Here is a 12,134-nt window from a genome sequence, read left to right as displayed (position 1 = left end):
GGCGTGAATGGAGGGACGAATGGAGACGTGTCGTCTTCAGCGATGAGAGTCGCTTCTGCCTTGGTGCCAATGATGGTCGTATGCGTGTTTGGCGCCGTGCAGGTGAGCGCCACAATCAGGACTGCATACGACCGAGGCACACAGGGCCAACACCCGGCATCATGGTGTGGGGAGCGATCTCCTACACTGGCCGTACACCACTGGTGATCGTCGAGGGGACACTGAATAGTGCACGGTACATCCAAACCGTCATCGAACCCATCGTTCTACCATTCCTAGACCGGCAAGGGAACTTGCTGTTCCAACAGGACAATGCACGTCCGCATGTATCCCGTGCCACCCAACATGCTCTAGAAGGTGTAAGTCAACTACCCTGGCCAGCAAGATCTCTGGATCTGTCCCCCATTGAGCATGTTTGGGACTGGATGAAGCGTCGTCTCACGCGGTCTGCACGTCCAGCACGAACGCTGGTCCAACTGAGGCGCCAGGTGGAAATGGCATGGCAAGCCGTTCCACAGGACTACATCCAGCATCTCTACGATCGTCTCCACGGGAGAATAGCAGCCTGCATTGCTGCGAAAGGTGGATATACACTGTACTAGTGACGACATTGTGCATGCTCTGTTGCCTGTGTCTATGTGCCTGTGGTTCTGTCAGTGTGATCATGTGATGTATCTGACCCCAGGAATGTGTCAATAAAGTTTCCCCTTCCTGGGACAATGAATTCACGGTGTTCTTATTTCAATTTCCAGGAGTGTATATTGTGTTCGAACATTATGAATTACCTCGAAGAAAACGGCCTATTGACACACAGTCAACATGGGTTAAGAAAACATCGTTCCTGTGAAACACAACTAGCTTTTTACTCACATGAAGTGTTGAGTGCTATTGACAAGGATTTGAGATCGATACCGTATTTCTGGATTTCCGGAAGGCTTTTGACACTGTACCACACAAGCGGCACGTAGTGAAATTGCGTGCTTATGGATTATCGTCTCAGTTATGTAATTGGATTTGTGATTTCCTGTCAGAGATGTCACAGTTCGTAGTAATTGACGGAAAGTCATCGAGTATAACAGAAGTGATTTCTGGCGTTCCCCAAGGTAGTATTATAGGCCTTTTGCTGTTCCTTATCTATATAAACGATTTGGGAGACAATCTGAGCAGCCGTCTTTGGTTGTTTGCAGACGACGCTGTCGTTTATCAACTAATAAATTCATCAGAAGATGAAAACAAATTGCAAAACGATTTAGAAAGGATATCTGAATGGTGCGAAAAGTGGCAGTTGACCCTAAATAACGAAAAGTGTGAAGTCATCCACATGAGTGCTATAAGGAATTCGTTTAACTTCGGTTTTCTCATCAGTTTGTAGCAGTGATGGTATTTTCCCCGCCATAAACTGAAACTTCTAGAAATTAAATTCGCCTTTCTGATGTTCGCCTTGCCGCAGTGGTAACACCGGTTCCCGTCAGATCACCGAAGTTAATCGCTGTAGGGCTGGGCTAGCACTTGGATGGGTGACCATCCGGTCTGTCGAGCCCTGTTGGCAAGCGGGGTGCTCTCAGCAGTTGTGAGGCAAACTGAGGAGCTACTTGATTGAGAAGTAGCGGCTCGGGTCTCGGAAACTGACATACCGCCGGGAGAGTGGTGTGCTGACCACATGCTCCTCCATATCAGCATCCAATGACGCGAGTCGTCTGAGGATGACACGGCGGCCGGTCGGTACCGTTGGGCCTTCATGGCCTGTTCGGGAAGAGTTTAGCTTTTAGTTTTCTGATGTTCAGACTGTAGTCGTTCGCCCAGTGGACCCATGTTCATTCTTTGAACATTTGTAAAAAAAACCATAGCGGAAGCCATAGAGAACACGTCCCCCCCCCCTCCCCCCCCCTACCGCTCATTGGTACCTTCCGCCAGGAAGCCGAAGACTGCGCTGTGTGACAGACGAGTTTCGGTCGCTGTGCGTAGGATCATTGTTGGTCAGTCTGTCGGTGAAAATGTTTGCGTAGCTTGAGCGTGAAGTACAGGGCTATTACAAATGATTGAAGCGATTTCATAAATTCACTGTAGCTCCATTCATTGACATATGGTCACGACACACTACAGATACGTAGAAAAACTCATAAAGTTTTGTTCGGCTGAAGCCGCACTTCAGGTTTCTGTCGCCAGAGTGCTCGAGAGCGCAGTGAGACAAAATGGCGACAGGAGCCGAGAAAGCGTATGTCGTGCTTGAAATGCACTCACATTAGTCAGTCATAACAGTGCAACGGCACTTCAGGACGAAGTTCAACAAAGATCCACCAACTGCTAACTCCATTCGGCGATGGTATGCGCAGTTTAAAGCTTCTGGATGCCTCTGTAAGGGGAAATCAACGGGTCGGCCTGCAGTGAGTGAAGAAACGGTTGAACGCGTGTGGGCAAGTTTCACGCATAGCCCGCGGAAGTCGACAAATAAAGCAATCAGGGAGCTAAACGTACCACAGCCAACGGTTTGGAAAATCTTACGGAAAAGGCTAAAGCAGAAGCCTTACCGTTTACAATTGCTACAAGCCCTGACAACCGATGACAAAGTCAAACGCTTTGAATTTTCGGTGCGGTTGCAACAGCTCATGGAAGAGGATGCGTTCAGTGCGAAACTTGTTTTCAGTGATGAAGCAACATTTTTTCTTAATGGTGAAGTGAACAGACACAATGTGCGAATCTGGGCGGTAGAGAATCCTCATGCATTCGTGCAGCAAATTCGCAATTCACTAAAAGTTAACGTGTTTTGTGCAATCTCACGGTTTAAAGTTTACGGCCCCTTTTTCTTCTGCAAAAAAAACTTTACAGGACACGTGTATCTGGACATGCTGGAAAATTGGCTCATGCCACAACTGGAGACCGACAGCGCCGACTTCATCTTTCAACAGGATGGTGCTCCACCGCACTTCCATCATGATGTTCGGCATTTCTTAAACAGCAGATTAGAAAACCGATGGATTGGTCGTGGTGGAGATCATGATCAGCAATTCATGTCATGGCCTCCATGCTCTTCTGACTTAACCCCATGCGATTTCTTTCTGTGGGGTTATGTGAAAGATTCAGTGTTTAAACCTCCTCTACCAAGAAACGTGCCAGAACTGCGAGCTCGCATCAACGATGCTTTCGAACTCATTGATGGGGACATGCTGCGCCGAGTGTGGGAGGAACTTGATTATCGGCTTGATGTCTGCCGAATCACTAAAGGGGCACATATCGAACATTTGTGAATGCCTAAAAAAACTTTTTGATTTTTTGTATGTGTGTGCAAAGCATTGTGAAAATATCTCAAATAATAAAGTTATTGTAGAGCTGTGAAATCGCTTCAATCATTTGTAATAACCCTGTACTTTTTCTTACCTTCGTGTTGCTGAAGTTGTTCGACATCGCACTCTTGGTTCGCTGGTCCAACGAGGTTTGGGTAATCGATCCATTGTTGGTGACCGAACAGAGTAGCGGTTGTCACGGTAATGGGGCAAAATGCGAAGTCGCCAGTAAACTGAAGCGAACACAAGAGAAAGCACATTAGCAAGCAATGCGCAAGGGGTTCGCTTGTCCTCACTACCAATAACTTTAACCTGCGAATAAGCATTTACACTGGAGTGACAGGAAGAGAAAGAATATGATGTGTTTTGTTTTGGGTGCCAAAACGTTGCTGTTGTAAAATTGTTTAACATAATCCGTACAGTCTGATGGAGATCAGAAGCACACAATTTTTGTATGACGAGCATGCTGTTGGTTATGAAATAGGTATAAACACAGAAAAAAGTGGGTATCAGAGGTTTTGCGCAGTCGAGAGACGATTTTCACCTTCTTCTCGCAGCAATTCGGCTGAAGATTTCAAGACAAGATACAAATCATCGATGAACCCGGATTCGCATACGGCCCGATTCCACTCGTCTGCTTTGTCCCTGATATCATATTTGGAACAACTGTATAAAGTCCCACCGTCTGGCCACAGAGGAGCATTCCCCTCGTAACACAGTATCTCGCAGGTTGGAGTAACTGAATTGCATTTTCTGCCAGGGTTTCAATTACCTCTCGCCGTGCCCTGAAATGAGAAATGTCCTGTCCACTATCCTTCTCACTCCTCCCACAGTGGTACTCTGACGTCCACCAAACTTACACAATATACTTGTCCATTCTTACACAACCCCTGCTCCCATTCCCTTACCTCATGGCTCATAACCCTGTAATAGACCTAGATACAAGACCTGTCCTGTACATCCTCCCACCACCACCTCCTCCAGTCCAGTCACTAACATTCCTATCCCATCAAAGGCAGGGCTACCTGCGAAATCAGTCATGTGGTCTACAAGCTAAGCTGCAACCACTGTGTTACATGCTATGTAGGCTTTCCAATTGACAAGCTTTCCAACTGACAAGATCAGTTTTTAGATAATGGACTGTGGTTCTTTCTGCAGATGTAAGGTTAGTTTGCATGTTGAGGGATTTGGGGAATGATGGTGAGGCAAGGTTCGAGGTTAAGAAATTCTGGAAGTTAACTGGAGGTGGTTTAGGGGCAGTGAGGGTGGATCACAGTTGGATGGAGGAGTGAACAGAGTAAGGTAAAGTTCAATATTGGTCTTTGGTTGAGTCTGATTGGTAGTGTTGGTGGCGAAAAGGTATTTCCACTATAGGGATCGGGAGAAAGGGAGAAGGTCTTTAACAAGCCCTGCATGATTGAATTTGGGAGTGGAGCAAAAGGTGACACCTTTGGGAAGGACTGAAATTTCTGTGGGGCTAAGGCTTCTGGAGGAGAAGTTCATGACTGTGTTGCAGGTCTGTTTAGGTTCTGGATTCTTTGTGGTGGTGGGAGGCAGTTTTGGAGGGTGGGATATGTGTAGTAAGTCTGCGAGACTGTAGTAAGTCTGCGAGACAGGGTTTGTCAGCTACATGGGGATGTGGGGGAGGTTTGGAGGTTGTTGTAGAGGTGGTGGACAGCAGTTCTCCAAGGCATGACTAGGAAGTGAGAAAAATGGAGAGCTTTTTGAGGTGGCATTGTGCATGTTGCTCAAGTTCCTGCAGAGCAAGAGTGTCAGTGTGTGTTATGGGTTCCAGGAATTTGGGATTGCATAGTGGGAGAACTTTGTGGATGGAGTGAAGGTACTGCAAGGAGGTTTTGGGCTTTGGTGATATGGATTTGCAGGGCTATGTTGGTAAGGGCTAAGGATTGGCAGAATCTGAACAGATGGAGGTCATTGTGGAAGAAGGGATGGCAGCCAGAGATGGGTAATTTGATGGTAAGCCCATTAGGAGGGATTCCTTGAGCCAAGCAACAACACAGGAACAGTATGTGAGACTAGGATCTGGCTAGGGGTAAGGAAACTTTTCTGTATTGACACAGGTGGAAGGAGCAAGGACCTACTTCATGGCTCATACCCCTATAATAGACCTACATCCAAGTCCTGCCCCATACATCCTCCCACCACCACCTACTCCAATCCAGTCACTAACATCCCTATCCCATCAATCACTTGGTATACCTATCCCATCAATCACTTGGTCTGCAAGCTAAGCTGCAACCACTGTGCTGCACTCTATGTAGGCATGACAACCAACAAGCTGTCTGTCCACATGAATGGCCACCAACAAACTGTGGCCAAGAAACAAGTGGACCACCCTGTTGTTGAACACACTGCCAAATGTGATATCCTTCATTTCAATGACTGCTTCACAGCCTGTGCCATATGGATCCTTCCCACCAACACCAGCAGTTCTGAATTGTGCAGGTGGGAACTTTCCCTGCAATACATCCTACGTTCCCATAACCTTCGTGGCCTCAACCTTCATTAGTCACTGTTTTCACCCATCCAGCCCCTTCCCTGTTCCCATTCCTTCCCATTCCATCACTACACAGTCGTCATTCCATTCTCTCCTTTTCCGCTACTTCCCCCCCCCCCCCCACCCACCCACCCCCCTCACCCCCCCACCGACCCACCTCTCCTCTGCCCTCCACCTAACCTACAACACTTCTGTCCACCACCCCCACCATAGTATCCCTCCCCATCCCCACCTTAGCCTCCTCCTCATCTCTGCTATATTCCTACATTTTTGATACTCCTGCCTCAAGTTTCCATTCTTTGATTATTTTAAATATGTTATCAGATGTCACATGAAGGATATGGTGATAATAGTGTGTGCCAATAGTATGTATGTTAACGTGCTGTCTTTTGAAACAATATACAATCCAGATTTGCAACATTACAACCTTATCACATACTTTGTAAGAAAATCACAGTAGAAATGCACAAAACAGTATGGTAGATAAAAAAAATTTCACGAATTTAGCATATATCGTGTGCAGTGTTGTATCATAGACATGGTGTTGTGTGTGTGACCTAGCCATTTGGTACTTCTCCCTCAAAATATCATGTTAGCACAGTTTCATCAGAATAAGTACTATTTGCCACTGATAACATCTTCATTCATTCATCTGTCATTCTTTTGCAACATTTAACTGACAACTCAGCAGATTTAATATTAATATTACAGTTTATATCTTCTCGCAAACATTTTTCATCTTGGAATATATTTTCTGCAGTTTACTTTCGTGTTTATGAAACACTGTATTTTTTTATTATGTGTAAATTTGTTTGTGAATAAATTATCATTTTTGTTACAGAACCGTATGCAGGAAAGTTTAAAACTTTTTGATTCTATCTGTAACAACAAATGGTTTACCGATACATCAATCATCCTATTCCTGAACAAAAAAGATCTTTTTGAGGAAAAGATAAAGAAGTCTCCTTTGACGATATGCTTCCCTGAATATGCTGGTAAGTTAAGCAGAAGTGCACTTAATCTTTATTTTATATAACAGAAACTACAGCAGTTATGTGGTAATAATGTGCCAAGTAAACAGTAAACTTACCACTCTTTCTGTCACTTCTTAGCAGAACAATTTCATATGTAAAGTTGAAAAACAAACTTTTTTTTTTGTTCTACTAATAATCATGTATTTCAAACCAGTTTGCAGCTCATTGGTGAAAAACTGGTTTGAAATAAATAAATATTACTAGAATAAAAACACAGTTTGTTTGTTTTTCAACTTTAAGAAGGTAAATAGGGTACACTAAAAATGTCAGACAATATTCTTGTATTTCTTTTCCTTGTTTTTCACTTTTCAATAAATTCTGTACAATTTGCTAACATGTTTATGAATCTCTGTATTTCCTTTGGCCTTTTGTAAGGTTGCTTGTGAATAAATTAATTAGCACTCAAAGCTTCAGAGTTAACTATTTCTAAGATCCAGTTGCTTATTACTTGAAACTAAACAAGAGAGCACAGTTGTTATGCTGAATCAATGAATAAATGGAATGAATGGCACTAGATTCACTTTCAAGAGGAAGTGTCTTTCAGATCCACACAGCTGACCATCCAGATTTAGGTTGTCTGTGGCTCCCATAACGTGATTAAGGTGAATTCCATGTTTGTTCCTTTGAAAAGATACTCGTGATTTCCTTTCTGGTCCTTGTACTATTAAAGCTTATGTTCCACTTAAAATGATTTTACATTGACAGAATTTCTAATCCTTATGCACATTTTTCTTAAAGAATTTATACCTAATATGTTCTATTGTACATTTACTTTGTTGTTTTTCATTATAAAATTATGTCTGCAATGGATCCCCTCAGTTTGACCTAGACCTTTAGATAATTCCTCTGTTAAAGGATTTTTATCAGTGGATGACACTGTTCTAGATAATTACGAAAAATTCCAGACATGTTTCCTTATTTTTCTCATCTCATTTTCTACATGTTTCACCATTTACTGTTTTCTGTGCACTATCAGTCAGAGTTACAATAACTCTTACCTAATATCTCCATCATAATTGTGAGACTCATACCAGTAACATTCTCCTACTCAGGATTGCTTTTCCTCTTGAAAGATATAATTTTTATCTTAAATTTAAATATTGTAGTCTTGTTAAAGGACACTGGCCAAAATAATTAGAATATCAGATGAAGCATAACTAATTATCTAAAGACAATTGTTCAATGCAGTGCATTGCATCTACTGTCAGATGAATTAGAATATGCTGATATAGGTGTTGTATAATTATTGTCTGTAAGGCTCAAGATGTAAGAGGGCAATATACATGCACCAGTTGAATAGCTCAGGAATAGATAAAACAGTCATAATTACTGTTCTTTAAAACTGTGATCATAGGATACCAGTCTTGCATGAGTCAGTGAGTACTGAGAAATTCCTGAGAACGAAACTGACAGTTGTTAAGGAAAGCAGTCTTCAGCTTTTGAACAGTTCTTAGTGGCACTGGCCTATTTTCTCTACCTCATCTAAACAAATCTCAGACATGTTCGACAGATTTCATGTCTGGTGAGCACAGTGCCTATGGCATTCTAGTGATACCCTCCTCACCATGCAGGAAGTTGTCCATCAGGTGACCTGTATGTGGTTCATTGCTGTTGCTCATGTTTGAAAAGAGCCAGCACACAGATTTGTAAGTAATAGGTTGGAGGATATCATTCCTGTACCTCCTAGATGTCTACATCTAGATCTATACTCTGCACAGTATCATGAGGTGCATGACAGAGGGTACATCTCATTGTACCATTTCTTAGGTTTTCTTTGTGTTCCATTTACATATGGAGTGCAGGAAGAATTATTGTTTGAATACCTCTGTGCGTGCAGTAATTATTCTAATCTTATCCCCACGATCCCCATGTGAGTGATACATAGGGAAATTTTCTATATTCCTAGAGTCATGATTTAAAGCCAGTTCTTGAAATGTCGTTAATAGACTTTCTTCAACAGTCTGCCAGCTCAGTTCCTTCAGTATCCCTGTGACACTTTCCAATGGATTAAACAAACTTGTGATCATATGTGCTGCCCTTCTGTGTATACGTTCAATATTCTCTGTCAGTCCTATTTGGTTCGGGTCCCACGCACTTGAGCAATATTCTAGGGTAGGTTGCACAAGTGATTTGTAACAATCTCCTTTGTAGACAGATTGCACTTCCCCCACATTGTGCCAATAAGCTGGTGTCTACCACCTGCTTTACCTACAACTGAGCCTATATGATCATAACATTTCATATCCCTACAGAGTGTTACACCCAGGTATTGTATGAGCTGGCTGATTCCAACAGTGACTCATTGATGTTATAGTCACAGGACACTACATTTTTTCGTCTTGTGAAGTGCACTGTTTTATATTTGTGAACATTGAGAGCAAGTTGCCAATCTTTGTATCACTCAGCAACCTTAACAGCTGACTGAATATTTCTACAGCTTCTTTCTGAAAGTATTTCAGTATAGATAATTGTGTCATCTGCAAACAGCCTAATGTTAATATTAATACTGTCTGCAAGGTCACTATTATGCAACATTAACAGCAAGGGTCCCGACACACTTCCTTGGGGCACAACTGAAGTTACTTTTATATCTAATGATGGTTCTCCATCCACAACAAATGCTGCATCCTCCCTACCAAAAAGTCCTCAATCCAGTCACAAATTTCACTTGCTACCTCATAGGATCATACTTTTAACAATAAGCATAGGTGTGGTACTGAGTCAAATTCTTTTCAGAAATCAAGAAATACTGCACCAACATGACTGCCTTGATCCAAAACTTTCAGTATGTCATATGAGAACAGTGCGAGCTGGGTTTCACATAATCGATGTTTTTGGAATCCTTGCTGGTTGGCATTGAGGAGATCATTTTGTTCAAGATACCTCATTATGTTAGAGCTCAGAATCTACTCTAAGATTGTGCAAAAGATCAGTGTCAAGGAAATTGGACAGTAGTTTTGTAGGTCACTTCTACTACCCTTTCTGTAAATGGGTATGACGTGCTTTTTTAAAAGTACTGAGCACAGTTTTTTGTTTGAGAGATCTACAACACTTTATAGTTAAAAGAGAGGCTAACTCAGCCACAAATTCAGTACAGAATCTGACGGATTCCATCAGGGCGTGGAGCTTTGTTCAGTTTCAATGATTTCAGCTGTTTCTCGACACTATTGACATTTCTGTGTTTCTTACATCTAATGTTAGCTGGATTGGATGGAGCATCACATAATCTTTAAAAACTTTGTGTGCACCACACACAAATCTAGCTACCTGAGCAGCAACCTCTGATGTGTAGTGCACATGTTACCCATCTAGGGAGCCCTACAGTTCTCAACACTATGGTGCAAGTCCAGGAAGTCGCAGCCTAGCTTGTCACAGAACCTTCCAAGTCTCTGGTTCAGTCCTACAAACTCGACTCAGAACCAAAGGTCCATGATCAGTTCTGGGGAACATGCTGCAAACTGTGAGCTTCATTAAAACTCCATACACAAGGCTAGTCTTCTCAACCTATTTTTCCAGCCACTGGAATGACCCAAGTATGACCTCGTAGCCCAGACAACAGGGATCATTTGTTACAGTGTGAGCCAAAATCAGCAGTTGGTTGCACCCTGTTCCCTCAATGACTGCAAAGCTTCTTCAACATTTTGAATAAGGGCCCCAGATATACATACTGAGTGCACCTGATGTCCTTTCCTGTTCCTTGCTGCCATTTTCTTATGGGATACCATCATTTACTGACATTGATTCATAGCAGCTGCCAATCATTTGACAGTAGTCAGGGTGATTTCCAGCTCCTTACAAATTTCAACCAGTTCATCCCACATTCAAGAACACCATTCACAGTTGGCTGCATTACAAGGCAGTGAACAAATAGCTTTAAATAAATCCCACTGCTTATCTTAATAATCTGTTCAGCTAAAAAGTTGCTAATTCCCTATAAGGTTTGGAGCAAATACAGTAAGTGAGATTTCTATTAAGGCAACGCAAAAAGCTGTGGTAAAAATTATTGGTTTCCTAAAACATTTTGAGGTTGATTATAGTTGTTAGCAAACTTGAAAACAGTTAATTTATGATAAATGCAGATAATATTTAGGGCTACGCCACTTTAAGGTAAAACTACATGTAACACAATATGTTAGTTAGAATACCTGCCACAGTAACTAAATCACAAACACTGATTTACTACAAATTGTGCATAGATTATGCAGAGAACAATGGTAGCTTCTGAAAATTCTCAAAAACGTACATTTATTGGCATTGATATATAATGAAATTCAGTGGTGTTGAGATTTTTGGCAGACTGTGAACCACAACCGCTGATTTGCTATGAAATAAATTACATATCCAAAACACTCTTACCAGTAACTTAAGAAAATAAAGTTTTTTAAGCATCCGAAAATACTCCAAAATAACATATTTTCCACATACCGATAACTGTACAGTGAACTTAGAGAATAGCTGTTTTGAACAAGGATAGGTCTACTGTTTTCAAACATTTTAAGAGCACAATTCAGTTTATGCCTGTAATTGATGATGAAAATATGAGTTTATCGCGACACTCACAGATGTTGGATATTTCACAATATGTCTCAATACAAACGGATATTGGTACAGTCAATGAAGTATTATAAAGAAGTGAATTGGCCAGTAAAAATATGGGAATCTAGCACTTCAAGTTGGCACACACGAATCATTTACATGTGGTCTGACACAAAGGAAAATTCCGAAGTCAGCTTTTATGTAGAAATACGTGCATATTGCACAGATGTTTCACTTAGCTGATTCTGTGCACACTTCTACACTTACGTGCCAAAGAAGAACACTGCAGGGTGATTTTATATTGGTCCAAATTGTTAAAATGTGCAGCACCAACTAAGTGAGCCTGTTGTAGCTAACAATGCAATGCGCTGTTTACAATCACGGAAGATGACACAAGTGACATTCTGATAACAAAGTCTTTCAAATTCCCACATGATATGTTCTGTAGCAAGATGGTGCATGCTACCATTATACTGGCATTGTAGTGGGATACCGTTGCAGTATAGAAATCCAGCGGAATTTGGGGATGAACTGATAAAATGACACTACAGTCCTCATAATGCAACATATTAACGTGAAAGAGCCTAAAAATGGCAACAAATAACACTGCATTGAGTTTATTGTTGAAGAAAGTGGAGTGAAAGAAAAAAAAAGAAACAGTAGGTGGTTTTTTTGTACAGAAGACAAGAAAAGATGATCCGATACTTGCACAGTTTCATTCACTGAAAGTTAGTTGTAGAATTTGTCTTTCATTACAACAGCCAT

The 12,134-nt window shown here is 41.8% G+C and overlaps 1 protein-coding gene across 1 annotated transcript in view; it reads left to right on the top strand.

The window, feature by feature from the left end:
* LOC126483684 (guanine nucleotide-binding protein G(o) subunit alpha) overlaps positions 1–12,134 on the top strand; it is a 563,590-nt gene that overhangs the window by 531,836 nt on the left and 19,620 nt on the right. The window contains exon 7 of the mRNA XM_050106766.1: positions 6,641–6,794. Within this exon, the coding sequence (XP_049962723.1) occupies positions 6,641–6,794 (154 nt within the window). The remainder of the gene's footprint in view (positions 1–6,640; positions 6,795–12,134) is intronic.

This window comes from Schistocerca serialis, chromosome 6 (assembly GCF_023864345.2).
Source record: "Schistocerca serialis cubense isolate TAMUIC-IGC-003099 chromosome 6, iqSchSeri2.2, whole genome shotgun sequence".
In the NCBI taxonomy this organism is placed as follows: domain Eukaryota; kingdom Metazoa; phylum Arthropoda; class Insecta; order Orthoptera; family Acrididae; genus Schistocerca; species Schistocerca serialis.
The sequence above is the reverse complement of the archived record's forward strand: the minus strand, read 5'-3'. Positions and strand labels throughout refer to the sequence as shown.